The sequence below is a fragment of the Pipistrellus hanaki genome (genome assembly GCF_964339955.1).
Source record: "Pipistrellus hanaki genome assembly, chromosome: 1".
Taxonomy (NCBI): Eukaryota; Metazoa; Chordata; class Mammalia; order Chiroptera; family Vespertilionidae; genus Pipistrellus; species Pipistrellus hanaki.
In genome coordinates this window covers 174,062,385-174,081,056 of record NC_140503.1, presented here as the reverse complement: position 1 = coordinate 174,081,056, position 18,672 = coordinate 174,062,385, and the positions used below count along the sequence as shown (strand labels likewise).

General features: G+C 35.8%; 1 protein-coding gene and 1 long non-coding RNA gene across 3 annotated transcripts in view; one reads left to right on the top strand and one right to left on the bottom strand.

Moving 5' to 3' along the window:
- Nucleotides 1-16,639, bottom strand: part of TECRL (trans-2,3-enoyl-CoA reductase like) — a 72,827-nt gene extending 56,188 nt beyond the window's left edge. The window contains exon 1 of one of the 2 annotated variants that reach the window (XR_014795570.1): nt 16,168-16,491. Coding sequence is in view for 1 of the 2 variants with exons in the window: in XM_084890482.1 (XP_084746608.1) it covers nt 16,168-16,383 (216 nt within the window). In the remaining variant the exon portion in view is untranslated. Of the gene's footprint in view, nt 1-16,167 lie in introns of both variants that reach the window. The other variant, XM_084890482.1, reaches the window with a different exon arrangement.
- Nucleotides 1-18,672, top strand: part of LOC311625855 — a 956,586-nt gene that overhangs the window by 787,759 nt on the left and 150,155 nt on the right. The gene's annotated exons all lie outside the window — the stretch shown is intronic.

Here is an 18,672-nt window from a genome sequence, read left to right as displayed (position 1 = left end):
TACCCAGTACATAATACTTGATGACAACTGACTTTGTTACTGGTATGTGTATTTACTATACTATACTTTTTATCATTATTTTAGAGTGTATTTTCTCTACATATTAAAAAGTTTGTTGTAAAATGGTATGCCTCATACATCTTGTGTCCACCTAGTCTCTAGATTGCATAATTTTTCTCTTCTGCCTAATAAAATCTCATGTTGTTGTATCATAAACCAGCAAATGAGATACAGGACATCTTAATAAGCCAATTAATTAGTAGTCGTTTATTGCATGCGGCCCAGAGGGAGGTGTCTTTTCCAAATCTCTGAGCACCGCATACAGAAAGTCTCCCGTATTTATACTTTTCGATCCTCTTTGTTTGCAGATATCACAAAGGGCTCTGTGTGAGTTATTGTTACAGACAGTTGTCACCTTGAATACAAAATGAGTTTGTACTTGGCATAAGAATATGGAAATTATTATCAGTTTTAGTCTATGTTAGTCTATTACATTGGATGGCTAGCTTGCAAGGTCAGACTTAACGTTTATCTTTTTTTATTATTTGAACTAAAAACAAAGTCATTTTATAGAATAACAGACTATCATAAAGTGACAGAGCTTATAGTGACAGAGTTTACAGGACTAGGGACTATCTAACAATAGTAGAGAGTTTCAAACAACAGTTTTTTTGTTTTTGTTTTTTTTTAATAAAAGATGGAGGTTACTATGCTTCAATGTTACATTTTGGCAGTAATATGCTGAACAGGCTGGAAGCCTAGAAGCAATAGACTGTACCACACAGCCTAGGTGTGTAGTCGGCTATACCATGCAGGTTTGTGTCAGTGCATGAAATCATCTAATGATGCATTTCTCAGAAGGTATCCCCGCACTGAAGTGGCTCATGACTGTAGCTCGGTTATTTCCTTGTAAAAGCTGCAAACAAATTCAGGAGGGTGACTTTCACCTTTTAAAAATTTACATCACTTTGGTAAAGCAACTCTAAGTTTAACACTGTTGTTTAATTTGTTTATTTTTTGTTCTAATGATGGCATTTTAAGAGACATGTTGATTAAATTTCACTTTTAAAAATGCCCTTAAAAATTCAAATTTTATGTATAAAAATGGCAGCCCTGTGAAACATACATGCCATGCATTTCATTTTATAACTACTTCTGACTCACAAATATTTCACATTTATATAAGTATTCAAGGTACTTTATATTTGCTTTTGAAAAAATGCACGATACAGTTAAACTGAATTTCAGCAAACACACACAAACTTATCATGTATTAAAAAATATTAAAATGTGTAGTTTGTTTCACTGGTGATTCAAGGAAATGCTCATTCTAAGACAGAGAGTCTATTTTAGGAAGTGAGTTAATATGGGTAGCCAGTTTTCTCCAAAAGTAGGATTTTTATCTACCTCTTTAAACATCAAATATTATTATTTTTAAATATATTTTATTGATTTTCTTGCAGAGAGTAAAGGAGAGGGAGAGAGAGTTAGAAACATCGATGAGAAAGAAACATTGATCAGCTGCCTCCTGCACACCTCCTATTGAGATGTGCCCACAACCAAGGTAAGTGCCCTTGACCAAAATCTAACCTGGGACCCTTCAGTCTGCAGCTGATGCACTATCCACTAAGCCAAACTGGTTTCAGCAACATCAAATATTATTAATTCTCCTAATTTAAACACTCCTCTTTCTAAAATACATTTCTTGCCCTAACAAGAGAAAAATAATTGAAATGGTTCTTGGAAACTGAAGCTCTATAGCAAAATAAATTATTTTGGCAAATATTTGTTGTATTCCTCATCTCTACTTCTCGAAGGAATCACCATGCCAAGAGTGTCTGAGAAATAGCAAGCAGGCCAGTGGGTCTGCTGTGGGGTGACTTATAGACAGAGTAGTTAAAGATCTGACCAGAGAGATGAGGGTGCAAAGATCTAAGCTTTTAGAATATGAGATATGAGTGAACTGTACTTATTGGAGGGTTTTCTTCAGAGGAGTGCCATATCTTAGGTTTTCAAAGAACCAATCTGGCGTCTGTAAATTAAGCAGATTCTCGGTGACGATTAAAATGATCATGCAATGACAGAACCATTTCACCTGCATTCATGAATTCCAAATGGTATTTTAACTGGTGATATTGTGGAACCTGATGGGCTGTAATTACATCGGATAGAAACTACAGTGTATGTCTTTGTGTTCCTACATGCACTGTGGGAGTTCCCTGAAGACTCATTCAGATCAGTCCACATTGTAGAGGTGATGGTGACTAGGATAGTAACAGTTCAGTGAGAAGATATATTGGGTATAGAATGAAATGATTTATTGCTTAATTGGATATGGTACAAACAGGAAGATATTTTAGACAGTTGGCAGCTTGATAAACTAAGGTTGGACTCTATCTAGAGGTCATTCAATATTTAGTCCCACGGGTGATTATCAATTGGAGGGGAGACTTTGATCTTGCAATCACTTGCCATGTCTTGGCCTCTTCAACCTCATAGATAAATAGTCATGAGGCTACAGCATGGGCATAGCTTAAAACATTGCTCATTCCATCACATATAAATCATGTATTATAGAGCTAGACACATGGTCTACTCATTTTAGGACTGATTCAAAATATGTGAGTAATTAGAAAAGACATAATCAGGCAAAGGGGAAATGGGTCTTTGTGTGCAGAAAAGGCGAAATGTGAGTACAGATTTTTTTTTTTTTAAATGATAGCGCTGTATAGCCCCAAGAAGAGTTAGCTTGAAAATTAGGTACTTGAGCCGAATTGTTCCTATATTTGTGAACTATGACCTACATGGACCAATAAATTATATGGATTCTATGACCAACAAAGGCCAAAGAAGACTACTGAAGAAAACCCTCCAACAAGTACAGTTAACTAATATCTCATATTCTATCTGTACAATGCAAGAAATGCTGATTGAAAAATAAAATCAAATAGCCTACCAGTGTTGCTCAGTGGTTGAGTATCAACCCAATCCCCAAGAAGTGCTGGTTCAATTCCTGGTCAGGGCACAAGCCTGGGTTGCAGGCTTGATCCCCAGAAGGGGGTGTGTAGAAGGCAGCCAATCAAAGATTCTCTCTTCTCTCTCATCATTGATATTTCTGTCTCTCCCTTTTCCTTCCTCTCTCTCTAAAAATCAATTAAAAATAAAATAAAAGCAAATAAGTAAATTTGAGAATCATTTTTTAACTATAAAAAAGTATTTGTTTTCTTCCCATTTTAAAATGAAGCAGATTTTATTTCAGCAATCAACAGCTCAGTTGTGGCTGTTCTGTTATTTATGTTTTTCTTACCATGTCAAGAGTTAAAATTCTTTCTACATAAAATATCTCTTTTAAAATAAAAGTAATTTATCAAAAATTTTAGAGTGAGAACTTTTTGAAATTGCCCATCTATAAAAATGAGGAGCATGTCATCTAAATAAAGGCCTCAGGGTTCTGTGTTAAACTCCTGATTAAATTAAATTTGGATTATAACAGAATCTTATTAAGTGAAGTTTATGAGAAGCAGGTAATAAATCTATATTCAATGGCAGAGAGACCGGTGTTGACAATGAAAGGACTCAATTAGTCAGCCAGTAACTCATCAAATGTTTTGCTAAAATAAATTACAAATTATATTACACTTTGATTTTTTTTAAATCAAATAACCAACAATGGCAAAGTTAGAAATACCCAAACATGAAGCAGTATTAAATGTTTATTTTGGAGGCAGTAAAAGTGTGGAATGAGAACACTTAAACTGCAATAAGAAAAGAAAAAAAAAAAAAAAGACAGGTAATAATGGATTTGCTCTTTTCACAAAATAATGTTAGAATGATGAGTTTATAAGAAGGCAGAGATATAGGCTTCTTTGATATAAGACTAAGATCAATCCTCACATAAAGTATCTGTTATCTAGATGAAACAGGCAGTTCAAAATAAATCTGCCTCGAAAAGAATTAACTTCTCATAGGGAAATAAACGAGTGTGACTTTCGTAGGCTTTCTGTGGCTACAGACTGCTGTGCTCAGATTACTCAGCTGAATCCCAGTAGATCAACAGGGATTGAAAATTATCTGATGATTGTCAGCATAAAAATCCACTAATAAAACATAATATACTAATGGAATGGAGCCTGATACGTTTGCACCGTTGAAAGACTGAACTGGGTAGGGAACTCATCTTCACATCCCTTCCTCAATTCTCCAGAGGTCTCGCTAGCAATGTGCCTTCCGTCAAAGCCTGAGAGGCTAAGGATGTTAGGCATTGAGGAGAGATCACTTTTACTTTCGGAGATGACCTTTTACTCTTACACATATCCCCGTGACGGTCCTTCAGTGTGCTGGGACTATTTATAACTGGAAGAGATTTCTAGAGCCACCCTCAATTACTTCACTAGAAAAGAATATTGTCTGTCTGGGCTCAGCACCACTTTGCTCATACCTGTTTTAGTTTGTGTTACACTATCTTGTGTGGGACTATTTACACCTCATTACCAATCACAATACTGTGAACATCTAAGGGGAAGGAATATACAGGATGTGGCAAAAGGAGGTTTACATTGGTTCATCTGGAAATAATATAATACTTGGTAAATGGTAATACAAAAATGAAGTCTGTGTTCTGTGTACTCACAACTGTAAACCTACTTTGCCCCACCCTGTATTTGGTTTGGTTTGATTTGTTTTTCATCCTGGTGCTCACAGTGTCTGTGCCTAACGACTGGAAAATTAGTATTCTTCAATGGATAGGAAGGAAAAAACAAACAGGAAAGAAGAAAAAGAGAGAGGAAAGGAAGCATGAAGGATTGACAGTGTTCTAGGATGATGTCCCTGTAAGCTATTTTTGGAGTTTGTATGTAATCATAATCAATTGTGAAAACATTTTAGGGATGACAACTTCAAACAAAGATTGCCCTCTAAATCTCTGAGTTCTTGAAATGTAGTCATGCAAATAGCATAATTTTCACAGCAGAAAGTTAGATGTAATGTTAATATACATGAATAATCAAAGATCACTTATATTTATGTATAATTTCGGTCTGTGTTGAAATTCGATGCAGTTATTATACAAATTCTAGCAAAAATATATATCATTATGCCTATACTCTTGATAATGCAGACTTAAGACCTTAGTGAACACAAATTTGTGTCCAGAAACATGAGATGTGAAGGCATGAAAAGTCTTAATGTGCTCTGGCTACTTTGGCTTAGTCATTAAAGAGTTGGCCTGTAGACCTACTGGTCCCAGGTTCAATGCTGGTCAAGGGCATATGCCTGGATGTGAGCTTGGTCCCTGGTAGGGATGTGAAGGAGGCAGCCAAACAATGATTCTCTCTCATCATTGATGTTTATATCTTTCTTTCCCTCTCCCTTCCTCTCTGAATCAATAAAAATATATTTTTAAAAAGTCTTAATGTGATATAAATATTGGCATCCAACTGCTGCAATATTATCCCTTCAAACCTCTCTCTGCAGTCTTTAATTCATATATATATATATATATATATATATATATATATATATATATGCCAAGTGACTGGAACGACTGGAATGACTAATCACAATGACGTGCACTGTGGCCCACCAGCCAGTTTGAAGGGGGCAGTGCAGCCAGCCAGCCTCTTGTGGCCCCTCCCGCTGGCTGGTCGGACCCCACCTGTGCATGAATTCAAGCACTGGGCCTCTAGTTTAAAATATTAAAAAAATGGAATTTGTGGATTTTTTTAATACATACCTGAGGATTTTTTCCCATTGATTTTTAGAGAGAGTGGAAGAGGAAATAAAAGACAGAGAGAAATATCAATGTGAGAGGAATACATTGATTGATTGCCTCCTGCACATGCCCAGGACAGACAGGAATTGAACACAGGACCCTTTAATTAGCAAGCCAACATTCTATCCACTCATCCAAACTGTCTAGGGGTGGAATTTGTGTTTCTTTATGTTGCCTTAAGTTATGCTCATTTTTTAACTCCTAATTTTATGAGGAATAGTTACAGGGAAGTAACAACTTTGTCAGTAATAACTTTGAGCACTAAGGCACATGAGAGGAACAATAAAAGTGTGTTAAGGACTCACGAAGGTCACAGAAACAAATTAAGTAATAATTTTGGTATCTATTTGTTAGGCTTTCCAAAAGTACCAGCAAAATGTCAAACTGAACACGGATAGATGCTAAATATAACATTTGCTTTTAATTTCTAAATAAAAATCAAACAAAACTTCAAAACAAGATTATTTCCCAGAAATGTATTATGTAAGCACCATATTTGTCTTTTCTGTTTGAGTTGTTAGATCTCGAAAGAACTACTAATCCCTTCATTGTCAACTTTTTGATAATTATACAGCACTCACATCTTCTATCAAAGAGTTTAGCTAAACTACTCCATGCTATTGATGCCTTAATATTAGCAGCCTACAGTGACTTTAAACTGACACCAGCTCCTCAGGCTAGTACACACCCTAGAAGATAGTGGCCCTCAGAGTCACAAGTAAATGAACATTCCTGAAGTAATTTTCCCAGTAGCACAGTAATCAACAGCCCCCAAACTCCCAGTCCATTGTCCTTGTGTGCACTTTAGAGAAGACCCCTTTGGGGTTTACTAAAATCCTGCTCTTTGAATTGATCAGTTCAGCTGTAGCACAGGAATATGAAAGCATTCCATTCATGGACCCTGAAAGAGGCATGTGCCCCAGAGCCTGCCTCCTCTCTGTCTGCACTCTGCCAGGACCTCCCTGTTTGGCCCTCAGGGTAGGGCGTGTACTTCCTCCAAAACCTGTGAGAATTTGTCTATTTCAGTTTCTCTTGTCTATTGTTGAACCACAGCTCATCATCTGGCAACCTGTTCTCCACTTAACAACTATTACTTTGCAATTTCATAACAGTTTCACACATAGAAATTATTAATATATTATATTTCCAAACATTGAAGTCCTAGTTAAACTTAATTTAACTCAAAATGAAAATGCAATATTATATTCCTTTCACCAAAAAGTTGTCTATGTTTTCCACTCAAAATTGCCTTGTTTTCTTTCTCACTATAGAGATATCTTTGCACCTAAAATTACATCTACATTGTGTGACTTCCACAGGAGAGAATAAAATCAACAAAGATCTGAACTGCATTTGTATGAGTAAATGCATTATCTCAAACACCTAATAGAGCAGTAGAGAAATATCTCCACAAATATCTAATGAATTAATAAATACTTCTTTGTGGTATTCTAAAGTCTCATAATAGAGAGTTTGAGAACCACTGAATCTGGTAAAATCTAACTCTTCTAGATGCATCCTCTAAAACTTATTTATATATGTAGACTTTCTAAGTGGAATATCATTATATCTCTTGTATTAGTGAAGCATCCATCTTGTATGAAAACTGCTGTTTGAAATTTTAACCCTGCTATTTGGTTTCTGTGGGTTTAACATTCCCCAGACAAGGTCATCAGTGCTGGTGCCAGGTCAGGCCTCTGGTTGAGGTTGCAAGGCCCAGTACACACTGACTCTTTAAGAACTTGCAAAAGGGGGCTGGAAACACTCCATCTTTGGGAGACAAAGAAGGTAAAAATCATATAAATAGGGAGAATTCCTGCATGTTGGGCCCAGAATTTGAGATACATTTTCCTCTGGACCTACGCGTAATAAATTTAACTCCATCTCTCTAAGTATTGCTTTGTTCTTCTTCATTTTTTTTTAACATTAGTAGATAGAAATTACATCTTCTGTAAAGTTTAAGCATAAATAAAAATAGCTTTTTAAGCTGAAACTGGTTTGGCTTAGTGGATAGAGCGTTGGCCTGCAGGCTGAAAGGTCTCAGGTTTGATTCCTCTGGTCTAGGGCATGTAACTTGGTTGCATGCACATACCCAGGAGCTAATCGATATTTCTCTCTTATCGATGCTTCTAACTCCATCCCTCTCTCTTCTTCTCTGTAAAAAAATTAATAAAATATATTTTAAAAATAACTTCTTAAGATTTTGTAAATGTTACCCATGCATTGTTTTCAGTAGGGAGCAGCTATAGGGGTAAGCCTAGGGCTGATCACAAACAAGTCCCAGCTTGGAGGTCAGAGCCCTCTTATCATAAATAAGTTATGTAATCCTCCCTAGTTCCTTCCTAGGGAGCCAATGGGCTGTGGGAGGTGCAGCAAGTGCTGCCAAACAAGGTGAAACTGACAAGAACTTTGTAACCTTGTTGACCACTCCCTTGTTTTGCTTTGTGTGCTCTGCCTGTAAAAGAAAGCTTCGGCTTGCAGGCTGGGTCACTGTTTCCTTATCCAGGCGCAGTGATCCCACCTAGCCCCAGCTGTATTCTCTGGTCTGTCTTCTTTAATCTTTCACCTCCCCCCTTAGGCTTGCTGATCCTGGCCATGCTGGTGCAGCACAGTTTTCTAGAGTTTATTTTTCCCTACTGTTACATTGTATGCAATGGCTATATCTTCACTGGCATCTTTCATGATATATCATGATATTGGTAACAAATTGATCTTATTTGGGGTAAGAGAGTTGGACATAAAAAGCTAGAAATTGATATAACACTTTAATCAATAAGGAAATTTAAAAAATAGAAATTGGTACTACAAAGATAGACTCTGTGACTATGCTTTCCAATTTTAAAATGCTTCTGAATCATTTTTAAAAATGTTAATCATGACTATCATTTTAAAAAGTGCTTAAATCTTATAGTCATATTAGAGATGCATTAATTCCATTATTTCTTTCCCTTCAGTGGAATAATCATATTTCTAATAGGTTGGCACTATCTAAAATATTACATTCATTTATGCACAACTAACCATGTGCACACATGATTTTACATTTTAGTTACAAATATAGAATCCTTACTTACTCCTGGAAGACAGATATTTGCCCTATTTTTATAAAGAATATCAAGAGTCAGAGTAGTTTAGTAATGTAAGATAATAAAATAATAATTTGCAAATTTACATATTACTTTGAAATAATTATTTGTGTCGAATTAAGACACAAATATATCTGCACTCAGAACATAAACCACTGTACCACATTTCCTCTCGTGACATATATCTGTTAAATATAATAAAATTACCATTTATAAGATAAATCTAAGTTCACTTTTTTTTTTTTTAAATTAGAACTGCCTGCAGTATTATGAAATTCCCAAGTACATCCAAAATGAGGGGTGGATGTTGGAGCTCCTCTGGTTTCATAGAAAATAGTTATGCTTATAACCTCTTTCAGCAAAAAAAAAAATCTCAATTTTGTAATATTTAATAATATAAATCTCGATAGCACATTTTGTATTTAATTTATTAAATGGATTTTAAATACATTTTTTATTATCTAGGTTTGATTATTAACTAATGTTATTTTATGTGTACATATAAAAATAGAAAGAATGCTTAAAAACTTTATTTTGTCTCAAATAAAAGGGCAAGTAGATGATCCCTTAAAAATATCATCTTTAGTTGAAACCAGTTTAGCTCAGTGGATAGAGTGTTGGCTTGCTGACTGAAAGGTCCCAGGTTCAATTCCGGTCAAGGGCATGTACCTTGGTTGCGGGCACATCCCCAGTAGGGGGTGTGCAAGAGGTAGCTGAATGATGATTCTCTCTCATTGATATTTCTAATTCTCTATCCCACTTTCTTCCTCTCTGTAAAAAATCAGTAAAATTAAAAAAAAAAAAATTATATATATATGTATATATATATACATATATATATATAAAATCTTCTTTATACTGAAACACAATGTCTGTGTCATCAGTCAGACTGCTCAGTCATGAAATCAAACTGAGCATGGGGATTTGGTGGGTGTATAATAGTTGAGAGCAAGGCACAAAACATGCATTGGGCAGGTTCATAGCTTGGTTCTAACACACATTAAGTTCTTCATTTCAATTCTCTGCACCACAATTTCTCCCTTGTAAAGGGCAATGATAATAATACTTAAATCATTTTATAGAAAATAATATTAAAGTGCAGAGATAATGGATCATGTCCATGGGAAAAGATACAGCAGTCAGACATAAATTCTGCTATGACTCAATCTAAAGTTTATAAGCTTTCAACTATATTATCCTATCTAATAAAAGAGGAATATGCAAATTGACCAAACATCTGCTACATCCACAAGACACACCCGCCGGCCAATCAGGAGCTAGTATGAAAATTAACCCAACCAAGATGGCTGCAGCTAGATAGAGAGCAGAAGGCTTGAGGTGCCCCCAATGATGGAGGAAGCCAAGCTTTCCACACACCCTGGAGGGCTCAGGCCTCCACTCAAGGATAAAAGTTTTAGTTAGAGAAGATAAGTGAACAAAAAGCCCAACAAAATTGGGGCAGCCACAGATCTGGAGAGAGGGGGAATCTTGAGTTCCCCTGGCGATGAAAGAAGGAAGCTTTCTACCTTCCCTGGCTCCTCTCAAGGCTACAAAGTTTTAATTATAGAAGATAAATAAATCCCCGATACCAGTGCCTTCACTTGGATTGCCGGGGGGCATGGCCAGCTTGCAAACCACCTTAGGCTCCTTGCCCAGGCCACCCCATGCCCAAAGGGAACCCCACCCTGATCCAAGACACCCTTCAGGGAAAACCAGCTGGCCTCCACCCATGCATCAAGCCTCTATCCTATCTAATCCTATCTAATAAAAGAATAATATGCAAATTGACCATCACTCCAACCACAAGATGGCTCTCCCCCATGTGGACACAAGATGGTCACCACAAGATGGCCAGCAGAGGAGTGCAGTTAGGGGTGACCACACCTGCAGGGGAGAGAGGTTGGGGAGTACTAGGCCTACAGGGGAGGGCAGTTGGGGGGACCAGGCCTACAGGGAGGGCAATTAGGGATAACAAAGTCCTGCAGGGGTAGGGAGTTAGGGGCAAACAGGCTGGCAGGAGAGCAGTTAGACATCAATCATGCTGGCAGGGAGTGGTTAGGGGGTGGTCAGACTGGTAGGCAGAAGCAGTTAGGGGCAATCAGGAAGACATATACAGGCGAGCAGTTGGGAGCCAGCAGTCCTGGATTGTGAGAGGGATGTCTGACTGTCTGTTTAGGCCTAATCCTACCTGGATTAGTTTAGGCCTAATCCTACCTGGATTAGTTTAGGCCTAATCCTACCTGGATTAGGCCTAAACGGGCAGTTGAACATCCCTCAAGGTGTCTCAGATTGGAGAAGGTGCAGGCTGAGCCAAGGGACAACCCCACCCTCAGTGCATGATTTTCATACACTGGGCTTCTAGAGCTACATAATAAGTAGGAGAAAGGAGAGAGAAAAGAGGGGTGGGGATGGGAAGAAAGGGTGGAGGAGGATATGTGGAAGAAAAAAGAAAGGAGCAGGATGATGAAGGAGAAGAACAGAAGAAACAGAAAATAATGTCATTTATATATAATGAGTGGCCAGATTATTATGATTTCTGAACACATAATAATCTGGCCACTCAGTGTGTGTGTGTGTGTGTGTGTGTGTGTGTGTGTGTGTGTGTGTGTATAGATAGAGAGAGAAAGAGAGAGGGGGAGAGAGAGAGAGAGAGAGAGAGAGAGAGAGAGAGAAAGAAAGAGAGACAGAAAGAGAGAGAGAGAGAGTCCTGGAGTGGGGTCTGGCCAGCCTGGCCAGGGGGAGGGAACATGGGTGGTTGGCCAGCCTGCATATTAGCCTTTTATTAAAACAGGTGTCATTCTCACTTTACAAATGAACCAATGGAAGCATCCATGTGCTAAGTAGCTTGCCCAAGATGAAATATTAAAAATGGTAATGTCAGAAGTTAAAAATTCTCAAAATTTCTAACTAAACATTAAAAGTGCAATTTTTATGTAGTCTTAGTGCACTGTAATTCTCTCTACTGTTTTCTGGTAAGAACTGGCATTTTGCTGTAAGAAGGATGGGAGATTTATTGAGTGCCTTATTTTATTTGAAACAGTCTTTGGAAAGCTTTTGAGAGTTTTGACATAAAACAAATTAAATAATAGGAGAAAGAGAGCTCTAGTGATCAAGCTTCTTGGGGGGAAAAAAAATAGAGAAAAAAGAATGGGATGATATTGGAAACGTTTATCAACTCAAGCTTTCAGAGTTCCCGCCGTGCTCTTGGATCATTGACTTATCACAAGATAAGCTTCTTACATTTTACAAAATAGAAGTGAGACAGGGACAATTAGCATCTAGAAATAATTCATTGTTAAATTTTTAAAATTACTATTTATGATATATTTTTGATGTTCCAATAAGTATTTAAGAATGGCATTTAAAAATATATTTTAAACCTATTTTCTACCTTATCCTTGTTTAGTCATATTTTAATCATTCATGGGAAATAATTAAATTAGTTAAATACCCCCATCTGTATTGTCACCTTTGTGAAAATCATGTTAGATTTTGTAATTATAATGTAACTGTTTAGCAGGTTATACACTAATTTAAAGTTAAATTATATACATCATTGTTTGTAGCAAACCAAGAGGAATTTGGGCATTCAGTAGAATGGATGATTTAAATGCTTTTTCTATTAACATATTTACATTTATTCCATTGAGAGTTTGATTTAGAAAATAGGAAAATTTATTTTTAAGTTTTATACATTTCTACCTTAAAACTATCAGTGTTAAACAAAAGTGCATTATAAAAACCACATATCTTTTAAAGAGGAGTTGTTTTAGTTAGTAAATAGTGGTTAAATGTCTTCTTTGTGCCAAACACTGTTCTAAATGTTGGATATACAGGAGTGATAAAAACCAAATCCCTGGTTTTGTGAAGCTGGCATTAAAAAAAAAAAAAAAAAAAAAAAAAAAAAAAAAAAAAAAAAAAAAAGGAGGCAAAATAATAAACAAAATGAAAAATAAATAAGTGCTATTAAAGAAATAGAGCAAGAAAGGGTAATGGAATATATTGCCAGATTTTGAAATTTTAAGTAAGTAGTAAGGAAACTCCATAAGAAAAAAAGTGACAGGTTGAGTCAAGACCTAAAGGAGGACACTGACTAGTTTTGAGCAGTGAATGATATCTGACACAACTTAACAGGCTTGTTCTGTTGCAGTGTATGGGGATATATTTGAAGGTACTAAGGACTGACACAGAAGGAAAAAAATCAGGAGTTCTAGTAGGAGAGGCGGTTAAAATGTTTCAGTGTCTGGATATATGTGGAGGCACAACCCTGAAGATGGATTGTATGTGTGTTGTGAGATTAGATAAATTGTGTTGCCTCTAAGTGTTTGCCTTGAGATATTTGAAAACACTTAGCTTTAAGTGTTTAAAACACTTAGATTCCACTTATTGACCTAAAAAATGTTGTGGAAAAATTTTTTGAGATGATCAAATTTTGAGTTTTGGGTATGCAAAATATGAGATTCCTAGTAAACACAGAGATAGATAATGTAGATAGATTAGATAAATAGATGATAGATAGATAGATGACAGATGATAGATGATAGATACACAGATGATTATCTAATATGAGAAGTTCTGATGACTGAGTTGATGACAGTCCACATTATAGATAGGTTAGATAAAGTAGAAGAAGCAAGAGAAAAGAAAGGAGCAAATAATATTGGTTTAAAAAAACAAACAAACTGTGTAGTATTATCCTGGAACCCAAATAGCGAAAGTGTTTTAAAGAGGATGTACTTGTACTTAACAGTGGCAAATGCTCATATGTTGCTCATAAACTGAATATGATAGTATGAGAATTGACCTTTGGATTTAGCAAGGTATTTGTCACTGTCTCTGGTGGCCTCAGCAAGTTCAGATCCTGGAAAGTAATAGAGGAAGGTACCTGAATGGAGTGTGTCTTAGGATAAAATGAGAAGATAAATGATGGGCAGATGAATGAACACAATGAAAATAGTGAGGGAAATGGGGCACAAGCTGAAGAAGATATTTAAGGCAATAGAAAGTGTTTTGTTTGGGGGGTGTGTGTGTGCAGAACAGGATTCCATATATTTTCTTTAATTCCAGGAATTCTCTCAATAGTTTGGTCTCATGAATATCCTTGGTACATTCTTTTGTCCATTCTGAGGTTGATCTTATAATATTTATATACAGACACAATTTCTGCAGAGCTCAGAATAAATTACTAAGATACGTACATCCTATTTAAGATACCTAAACATGTATATCTTAACTAATCATGTTAATGGATAATTATTAAGAAGTCAAATGGAAATTCTGTGCCAGTATCACAAGGTTCGCCACTTATTTTTTTCTTAGATTTTTACATACATTAAATTTATCTCTCTAAATGATTATTAAAACTACAAAAAATATTTTCTCAATCCTGTGCAAGGCACTATGCTAAGCCTGTTAAATATACTGTTCCTCCTCTTCACTGTACACTTACAAATAGATTTTTATTAACCTATATTCTAAATAATGGTCCTGGGTTTAGCAACTCAGTGACTTTCCTGAGCCTTGATAAATGTGATTGATGTGGCAGGTATTCGGTGCAGCTATGCATACTTCCAGAGTGCATGACCTATAACTTTCACAACTTTATTAGGCAGTACTTACTGAAAGATAAGGATTAAGTCATAAGCAATACTTCTTTTGTATGGTGGATAGAGCTAAATGCAATGAAAGACTCTTACCATGACCTTACTGCTACTGGAAATGCAAATACCAGAAATCTTACATTTCAAATATGAGATTCCTGAGCCAAATACATATCTCCAAAAAATGCTGGATTTCTGGATGCTTTCCCCCCCGCCCCCAATTTAAATATTATTAGAATGTAAAATGCCATGTCTTAGCTTCAAATGAAATCACAATAACATGAGATATAACTGTGAGGAAAATAATTAGGAGCACATCTGCTTTTTATGTGGGTTTTTGGTCAAGGTTTAAATACATATCAGAAAGCACCCAGTAACTAACTTCATTTTAGGATCTTGATCTTTGTAAATCCTTGACCAATTTAACATCTATCCCATTGATTGCCATATTCCCCTTAATTTAAATGTATTATTTTAAAGCTTTTTCAATGGTGAGCAATCAAAGATGTCAGCAACTTCCAGATTATATTATTTTTATTTTTATAAAATGCAAAAATATAAAATATTTACTGAGATGACAGAATGGCTTATGCTGTGTATTAAATTAATAAGTTATAATTATTTATATATAACATATATATGCATCATGTATATATGGCCCCAATAGTACTAAACAAAGAGAATATGATTTAGAGTTGCATAAAAATGGTTTTAATACTATGTTGCACTTATGTCCTATATTAACTTGTAAAAGTGCTTTATTTTTTATTTCCATCAATAAATAAAAGTTAATATTACCTCAAAACAAACTGATCATAAGTTATAATTACTAAACAAGAAAGTATTTATTATTTTCTTGGCAATTAAAATAGTAAAGAAGTACTTCTCTTCCCTTCTTATCTAGAAACAGGACTAGAGATTAGTTGAATGGAATCAGTGATTTTATTTTATTTTTAGAACAAAAGCAAAAACTAAACATCAGTAAAGAAAAATAAGTAAATGTTTTATTTAAAATATCGATCTTCCTCATAATAAATTAAACTACTAGTATCTTTTCAAACTTCTGAAAGACTAAAAAGTGTTTGAGGTATTGTATATGCATATGTTATCTACAATGTACACAAGATTACATAAACTAGAAAATATATATTTTTATATTTACATTTTATCTTTATATATTAAACATCTATGCTTGAATATAATTGGGCAACGTTAAAGCAAGAAACTGTGGTTTTGAAACAAGTAAACTTTTTATAAAAAGTGAGATGTTCGTTTATCAAGACAAATAATTAAATCAATCCTAAATAATTTTTAATGGAGAGACTTCATCATATATATTAAATAGAATTTTTAGTAATTTCAGTGACTTTTGCTTGCTATTTTCTACAAATACTATTACAACTCTCTGATAATATGAATATTCAATTGCATGAGGAGAAAAATGTAGAGGCATTTTTTTCTCGTGTACAATGAGAAGGCAAACAATGGAAATTTTGCCTCCTGACAATGGTCAACCTAATATTTATTAGCTACCGTTTAAATTGATGATGCGAAATGCAGTAAATTTCTTCTACTGAAACAATATATAAAGTGTCTATTCTACTCATTAAAAATAAAAAACCAGGAATGTGTTTTACTGTAGTCTGGTCAGCATTTTAGAGATTTATAATCATTGTAGCAGAGAAGAGAAAATTTAAATAAACAAACTCACCTTATCCACAATACATATCTGCTTTCTTGTGTGCGCATCAAGTATTTCAATCTCAAAGTGAGCTGCTTTTGAATGTTTCACTGCTGGAGCTGACTTCAGAGGGCCCGCTGAGAGTATAAGTTGAGAAAAAGAGTGAAATTTTCTCATGTCATTCTTTGCTGTGGAAGAAAGGTCTCTCTTGCTTTCTGAAACAAGGGACTTCTGCCTTTTGAACATTGTGTGAACCTCCAGGAGAATCTGTCATGTCAAAGAAGACACTTTGCAAGTGTGTTTCCTTCACACCAGTTAAATACTGCTCCTGAACCCCGAAAGGTCAAGTGGCATGCCATTCCAATAGTTCAGTTTTATTTGGCAGGATTAAAACCAATGGCTGATCTTCTTTCTATATATAACACACCGTTGTGAGCTGCTGCAATGTAGAGGCTTACTTTAGCAGCATTCAAGTTGTTCCTTGCTTTCTCCTTTTATCTCTGCTTCTTAATATGGTATCTGAAATTCCAAAGCAAGAATGGGATAGACAATTTTTTTTATTATCTCTGAATTCTGGATGCACTAATCTTCAAACACATATATTATTATGCACATATTCATATTTAAAAGTATTTGAAATTATCTCGGTGCAATCTCATCATTAAATTTAGAAACACATGGTACATTATTATATAATAATTTTTATAGATGCTGCCTAAGATAAAATCCTGTGGCATGTTTTTAATGTACATCTGACAGAAAATGAATAAATTATTCCCTCCATATAGGGATCAGAAAGGTGGCAAGTTGTCTATGAGATTAGAATATGCAGAGAGCAATTTTATAACTTAGAGAAAAGGAATTAAGCCTGACTTTAACATTTCTACACTAGAAAATCATTGAAGTTATATGCAAAATCAGTGTAAGCATCATCATAATTGCTCTTCCAAACTTGTCTTACTGCATCAACATTGGCCCATCTGTAGTCTCTTTTTAACACAGCAACTACAGTGATCAACATCTGTCTATATTAAAGCCGATGATGCGATGATACGCTCAACACCCTGCAGGGGCTCTCTATCTTAAGTAACAAAAAAATAAAGTTCTCTGCAAAGGTCCATAAGGATCTGCTTCATCAGCATCTTGTTGTATCTCTGATCTCATCCCCTAAGCTATCTACAGTGCCTAGAATCATCTCTGGCACACAGTAGGTGCACAATAAGCATGTACTAAGTCTATCAATCACTAATAAGCATATATTAAGGGTGTAGGGAGAAAGATGTGATGCTAATTGCATGGCTTGTGTAAACTACTATTGCATTATATTCGAACTAGGGGCCCAGTTCACAAAATTCATGCACATTAAAAGGGAATTAATTAGAGGAAATATTTTAATAATGTTATTTGCCCTTTCTCTATAATAGAAGTGTCAGAGATGAAAGGAAATGAGTAAAATGTATATAAAAATAATATGTAAATTTATTAATAAACTGGACAGGGACACATGCAGGCAGTGTCACATTCCTGGCCAGGGATGCAGGCAGGCGGAGTCATCTCAGCGCTGGGAAGGGATGCACGCAGGCAGCATCACATCATCGTTGAGCAAGCCTGCAGGCGCCTCCACCGGGGGCTGCCCCCCAAGCTGGGCATCATGGCAGATCTGTGGTGCCTCCACTGGGGTCCGCCATCAGCATCCCAGTCAGGGAACATGCCATCCCTCTTTACCTCCTTTGACCTCCCTCCAACCTGCTCTCCCTCTGGTAATCACCATACTGTTATCTGTTTCTTTGAGGGCTTTTTTTTTTTCCTCTTAATCTCTTCATCTGTTTTCTTTACTTTTATATTTAAATTATTCTCTGAGTCACCAGAGTGCATGTGCTTTCCCAAAAGAATATTTTATAGTCTGAACTGCTACTCAAACGTTTGAAACTACAAAGTGGTTAAAACCATTAATCTTAACATTTCAAGTAAAACATAATAATTGAAAATTTCTTTTGGTTACATAAAATAAATCACTTGTAAAAAGATAAGAATAAAAACTGGGTGTTCTTTGACAGAGTTTCAGTTTTACATTTTTTGGAAATAGATAAGATAGTTGAACTAAAACAATCATAAATATAAAATAATGCTGACTAAATCAGCTGACATTATTTATAAATTAGAGGCCCAATGCATGGAAATTCATGCAAGAGTAGGCTTTCCTTTTTCCAGGCTTCCAGCACAGCTTCCCTCCGGCACCCAGGACCCGGGCTTCCCTCCTCTGGCTGCCAGCATGTACCTGGGACCCGGGCTGGCTTCCCCCCAGCCACAGCTCCGTCAGGAAGGACGTCCAGAATGATGTCCAGAAGATGTCTGGTCTAATTAGCATATTACCCTTTTGTCATTATAAATTATTATAGATGATAGCCGCTCTATTTAAAAAGACAGTACAGCCTGGCCAGTCTGGATCAATTGTTGAACGTCGACCCATGAACCATGAGATCATGGTTCCATTCCTGGTCAGGGCACATGCCTGGATTGGGGGCTTGATCCCCA